The sequence below is a fragment of the Plecotus auritus genome (genome assembly GCF_963455305.1).
Source record: "Plecotus auritus genome assembly, chromosome: 8".
Classification (NCBI taxonomy): Eukaryota; Metazoa; Chordata; class Mammalia; order Chiroptera; family Vespertilionidae; genus Plecotus; species Plecotus auritus.
Window position 1 is genome coordinate 4,947,712 of NC_137782.1, and position 6,000 is coordinate 4,953,711.

The 6,000-nt window shown below is 49.4% G+C and overlaps 1 protein-coding gene across 2 annotated transcripts in view; it reads right to left on the reverse strand.

The window, feature by feature from the left end:
* DSC3 (desmocollin 3) overlaps positions 1–6,000 on the reverse strand; it is a gene marked incomplete at its 3' end in the record, with an annotated part of 39,566 nt that overhangs the window by 25,611 nt on the left and 7,955 nt on the right. For both annotated transcript variants that reach the window (XM_080684834.1, XM_080684835.1), the window contains exons 3-4: positions 4,656–4,852; positions 2,259–2,378 (exon numbers count right to left, since the gene is read on the reverse strand). In XM_080684834.1, coding sequence (XP_080540960.1) covers positions 2,259–2,378; positions 4,656–4,852 — 317 coding nt within the window. The remainder of the gene's footprint in view (positions 1–2,258; positions 2,379–4,655; positions 4,853–6,000) is intronic.

Sequence of the window (6,000 nt, forward strand, 5' to 3'; positions counted from 1 at the left end):
GCTGCCCTGAAGAAAGCCATTCCTCTGTCTCCCTTGCTTTTAAGCATGGCCGCGTGTGCGTGAAAGGGTGAGGTCCATGGCGAGTGAACAAACATAACATGTGCAAGACCCAGACTGAGCTCTAGAAGGTGGAAGAGTTGTTCTTCCATTTGGACTCGGCCGTGAGCCATCCGGAGCCTGCGTGGATGGCCAAGCTAAAAAGGAAGGAAGCCTGGTCCTCGGAGCTTTATGAGACCGTCTGGGCTGGACAAATGAAGTCTTCAGCCTCCAATGTGTAAACAGAACTGAGAGCTATGAGAGCGGATGAGATGGCCACGAGAATGCGTGTACATCAACGGGAGACAAGGGCCTGAGCCCTGGCACTCTCCGCACCTTAGAGACTGCGCTGGTGGGGGCGGGGGCAGAGTGGGGAGGGGAGCAGGGAAGAACCGGGAAAACAGACGAAATGGAAAACCAGCTGCGTGGTGTCCCAGAAGCCAACTGAAGAAAGTATTTTCAGGAGGAGAGCGAGGCCAGCTATGTCAAATGTACGGATGGGTGTCAAGGAAATGAGGACTGAGCCCGGGTGGCTGGTTTAGCAACGCAAAGGCTAAATTTAATGATGACAGTATAACCTGAACAGTCAGAAATCATTTCTTAGTATGCCTCATCCGTGCTTCAAGTACAGTAATCAAAAAGAAGAAACCAGGGTCTAGCACCGGGAAGAATAAAAAATACGTGTGAGAGACCCTGGACGGGTAGTTAAAAATGTAAACAAATCACACACAGCTTGCACCATTGGTAAAAAAGCAGTCACAGACAGCTAAAGGGACAAGGCAAGCTTAGCCCTAATCAGTCATTGCTTTCTTTCCATTAAGATCTTTATGAAGAGGAAGCCTGGCCCCGCTTCAAAACTTCCCTTGTTTTGGGGAAGAAGTTAGGGTGCCCAGCAGAACACACGCGTTCCATCACGGTTTGACCCCCACCTGCCTCTTCTGCCTCATGCCCCTGCTCCACTGCCATCACACTTCCCAGAATCCTCCAGGAGCTGTGCCCACTTCGGGCCTGGGCCTCCTCTTCTTCCCCATTTAATTTCCTGTACAACGTTTTCCCACCCTTCAAGGGCCTAGCTCAGATGGCTCCTCGTCTAAGACTTTTCTCGTTTTCTACTCCATTTCACCTCGGACTTACTGCGTATCCCCTGAATTCTCAGACCACCCCGCCCATCTCTGACCTCGCACTCTCACTGGGTGCTGTCATCCTCGGCCCACTGCCGTCTCCCTCGCTGGGCTAAGAAACTACGTGAGAGCAAGGGCCACGGCCAAATCGAGTTCTGGCTTCAGTGCCTAGAGCGGTGTCCTTCACAGGACATAACAGGTGTTCCCTAACTAGTTACTAAATGAATGAATGAACTAATAACGATAATTTAATAAAGGTAATTCCCTAACTAGTTACTAAATGAATGAATGAACTAATAAAGGTAATTTAAAGAAGATAATTCCCTAACTAGTTACTAAATGAATGAATGAACTATAAAGATAATTTAATGGCTACAGAGTCCTTCTCCTATTAGTAGTAGTGCTAGAGGCCCAGGGCACAAGATTCGTGTAGAGGGTAGGCGAGGTCCCTCAGCCTGGCCTGCACCCTCTAGCAATCTGGAACCGCTGGCTCCTAACCACTCACCTGCCTGCTTGATCGCCCCTAACTGCCTCTGCCTGCCTGCCTGATCACCCTTAACCAATCTGCCTGCCTGCCTGATTGCCCCTAACCACTTTCCTGCCTGCTTCATCACCCCTAACCACTCACCTGCCTGCCTGATCACCCCTAACAACTCTGCCTGCCTCATCACCCCTAACCACTTGCCTGCCTGCCTGATCACCCCTAACCACTCTGCCTGCCTGATCACCCTAACCACTCTGCCTGCCTGATCACCCCTAACCACTCTGCCTGCCTGATTGCCCCTAACTGCTCGCCTGCCAGCCTGATAGCCCCCAACCGCTTCTGCCTCGGCCCCCGCCTTCATGGCTTCGTCCGGAAGGACGTCCAAAATGACATCCAGAAGGTCGTTCGGCTGTCTGGTCTAATTAGCATATTATGCTTTTATTATCATAGATTTTAGTTATTTTTCTCACTTTACTCACTTTTATTACGCTTTATGGCTTTATGAATATCTTCAATCAAACCTGTTGTGTTTTTTTAGACGTTTAAAGCGTTATTAAACTGGAATAAAACAGACTTTTGGAATTAAAACACGCCAGTGAGAAGGCGTGCACACCTACCTGCTGAAGAAACAGGGGGAAAGGGCCCAGCGAGTTCTCCTGCATGGAGCAGGGGATGGGCGCCCAGCGCCTCTTGGCTCGCCGGAGCACCGCTTCCGCAGCACGTCTTTTCCTCAGGACCTGCGTGTAGAGGAAGAAAATTAATAACCTCAGGACCTGCGTGTAGAGGAAGAAAACTAATAAACAGAAGCATCACAGCCCACTTTGGGGTAAGATAACGGACAGCCCGTACACCCAGCGCCTCCCTGCAGGGTCAGGCTCAAGAATTTCCATGCAGACCAGATAATAAGGCCTTTTCCTTAGGAGGGTAAGAGAGAATGTATCCAGAGTCCAGGGGTGGGCAAACTTTTTGACTCGAGGGCCACAATGGGTTCTTAAACTGGACCGGAGGGCCGGAACAAAAGCATGGATAGAGTGTTTGTGTGAACTAATATAAATTCAAAGTAAAGGAGTGGAGGGGAGAGCAAGAGAACCGGATAGAACAGCCGGATCCGGCCCGCGGGCCGTAGTTTGCCCATGGCTGATCCAGACAGTAAAGGTTTCATAAACTAGAGCGTTTCCTTGTGCATACCTTCCTAACACTGACCCCCGCTCAGGTTAGGAGAAGCATCACTGTCCCCTTAGTTCTTTAAAAAAAAATATATATATATATATATATACACATTTTTATTGATTTTAGAGAGGAAGGGAGAGGGATAGAAACATCAATGATGAGAGAGAATCATTAATCGGCTGCCTCCTGCACGCCCCCTACTGGGGATCGAGCCCACAACCCAGGCCTGTGCCCTTGACCGGAATCGAACCTGGGACCCTTCAGTCCACAGGCCGACACTCTATCCACTGAGCCAAGCCGGCTAGGGCTCCCCTTAGTTCTTGTGCAGCTCTTACTTGTTCTTTCTGCTAAAACCTCACACTCTGGGGCGAACCAGAGCAAGAGAAAAGAATATACTTCATTGCCTTAACGCTCCAGCTGCCCTGCTGCGGCCATACGTGACTGTTTAAATGTAAATGAGGAGGAAGTAAAACACAAAATTCCCTCCTTCGGGTACACCCACAGGCCCACTGCTCGGCGGCCACTAGCGCGGGCGGCCCTGGCTGACCCTTCCATGGGATTTCCATCACTGCAGAGTTCTGTGGGGTTTTACAGTGACTTCCTTCTCACTTCACGTGCAGCAAAGAAGACCTTTTATTTCCTGAGAACTAATTAATAAATTGTATTACACACTTCTTAAAGTGCGAAGCAGATATTTAAATTAACTTTATCACCAATACACTGCACATCCATGCGTCGTAATCCAGTCTAACCCTTTCGTCCTGTCTGTGACTCCTCCATTCCTCAGGCTGTGCGCTCTGGAACAGCAGGGGGGGACCCCCGGCGGTGCTCAAACTGTGGATGGGTCAGGTACTACCAAGACTCTCAGCAAAAAGGGGTTAGTCATGGCCTCAAACAACCGCAGATGAATTGTTTGCACTAATAAAAAAACGAATGTTGCCTGGCCGGCGTTGCTCAGAAGTTGAGCGTCAACCCAGGAACCAGGAGGTCTCGGTTCAATTCTCAGTCAAGGGCACATGCCCGGGTTGTGGGCTTGATCCCCAATGGGGGTGTGCAGGAGGCAGTTGTTCAATGATTCTCTCTCATCATTGATGTTTCTATCTCTCTCTCCCTCTCTCTTCCTCTCTGAAATTAATAAATATATTCTAAATAAATAAATAAATAAATAAATAACTCAAAATGTTGCAATAGAGGGTAACCCAAATTCCCACCGGTTCACAAAAGCAATTCCTTGGCCTTTAGCAGTAGAAGAAGTCTTCACAGAGGATGGGGTCATTTAGATTCAACAAAGCCAAACCCCAGGTTTAGCGGTGCTAAGAAAGGGGGGAGGGGGAGGGAAGGAAACACAAGGTAAGAAGAAAGGAGAGCGGCCCTGGCTGGTGTGGCTCAGTGGATAGAGCGTCAGCCTGTGGACTGAAGGGTCCCGGGTTCGATTCCAGTCAAGGGCACATGCCAGGGTTGTGGGTTCGATCCCCAGTAGAGGGTGTGCAGGAGGCAGCCGATCCATGATTCTCTCTCATCATTGATGTTTCTAACTCTCTCTCCCTCTTCTTTCCTTTCTGAAATCAATAAAAATATTTTTAAGAAGAAGAAGAAGAAGAAGCAGCAGCAGCAGAGGAAGAAGAAGAAGAAGGAGGAGGAGGAGGAGGAAGAGGAGGAGGAGGAGGAGGAGGAGGAGGAGGAGGAGGAGGAGGAGGAGAAGGAGGAGGAGGAGGAGGAGGAGAAGGGAGAGCAAAGGAGAGGAAAATATCCTATGTATCCTTTGGTCCTCTTTGCCATTTAAAAGCTATGTATACGTAAATGAAAAGAAAGACCTGCCTGAAAATACCAGTGCATTCCCATACCTTTTTCTGAGGCTCCAGGAGCACAGTAATCTCCTTCTGGGTCTGTTTCTTCGTGTCGGAAAGCCGTATGGTGAATGACCTCCCATCAGCTAGCACAGCGGCACTGGCCGTGTAGACGGACCCGTCACGGAGAACTCTGAAGTCGGGGTCGCTGGACTGGATGAGGTCGGCAGACCTGAGGCACTCTCCCAGGTTCACTGCGCGTAGAAATGGCCATGTGGTAAAGCGGAAACGCATGCAAACAGAAAGAAATGTGGCGAATGATTTCTAAGTCACCTTCAAAACCCCGAGGCAGAAATAGACCAGTCACCGTGCATGCAACAAACATCTGAAGCGGTCTCTTCACATGTATATTTTTAAAAGGATAATTCTCTTTCAGCTAAAATAATTCCTGATTGTATATTTGTATGAGGGAGGGGGTAAGACTTCCTGGCTTCTCCAGGGCTATGAAAGGGATCTTCCTATGAAAGAGGTGTGTCCTGCGGTCATGACAGAGCGGAGCGACATGCCCACACACACACCTGAATCAATAAACAGACGCTCCCTTGACTAGGAGTCTTTACGACAGTCTTCAGCCTACACAGCCAGGCAGGGTATGAGTTAGGAAAACAGTCCAATTTGCCTTCGAATTCTTCCCACGGACACTTCTCTGGGACACTGTCCCCCGCCCCCCACCGTCACCTCCCCACCCCCAGAGCTCCCAGTCCTCTCCGTGTTCATAGTTTTGCAAAACTCCCCACCCAAAGGCCGCATGGCGTCTTTTTTCTCTGGGAATGTTGCCCTCTAATAAAGAGTAAGCAAATATAAGTATCCCTTTAAGTGTTTTGATACTTATATCAAAATATCCAATCCACCCCATTCTTCAACTGTCTGCCTTCACAGAACCAGGCTGGCACCCTGCTGATCCCTGAAGTGATAACCTCGCAGAGAATCCGCTGCCCGTGCATCCTGTTCTCCCTCCTCCTAACCGGGGCGTGTACAGTCAGAAAGAAGTGCCGTCTTTAGGAGCTGTGACCTCTTTCTCGCTTCTTGCGTTTTTAGCACAACGATAAGCTCCGGTCTCTTTCCCAAGAGAAGCATCCCTGGCCACTCTCTACAGCAGCTCCTTTCTTTCTCCCCATAGGAATAATAGTGACATCCTACATAATCAAAGCCTAATAGGCTAAGTGTCCGGTCATCCATTCAACCAATCCAAGTGTAATATGTTAATGATATGCTAAGGTCACCCAACTGCTCGCTATGATGTGCACTGACCACCAGGCGGTAGATGCTTCGACTGGTAGGTTAGCTTGCTGGTGGGGTCTAGCTGATCGGGACTGAGCGAGATGGGCCAGACACGCCCTGG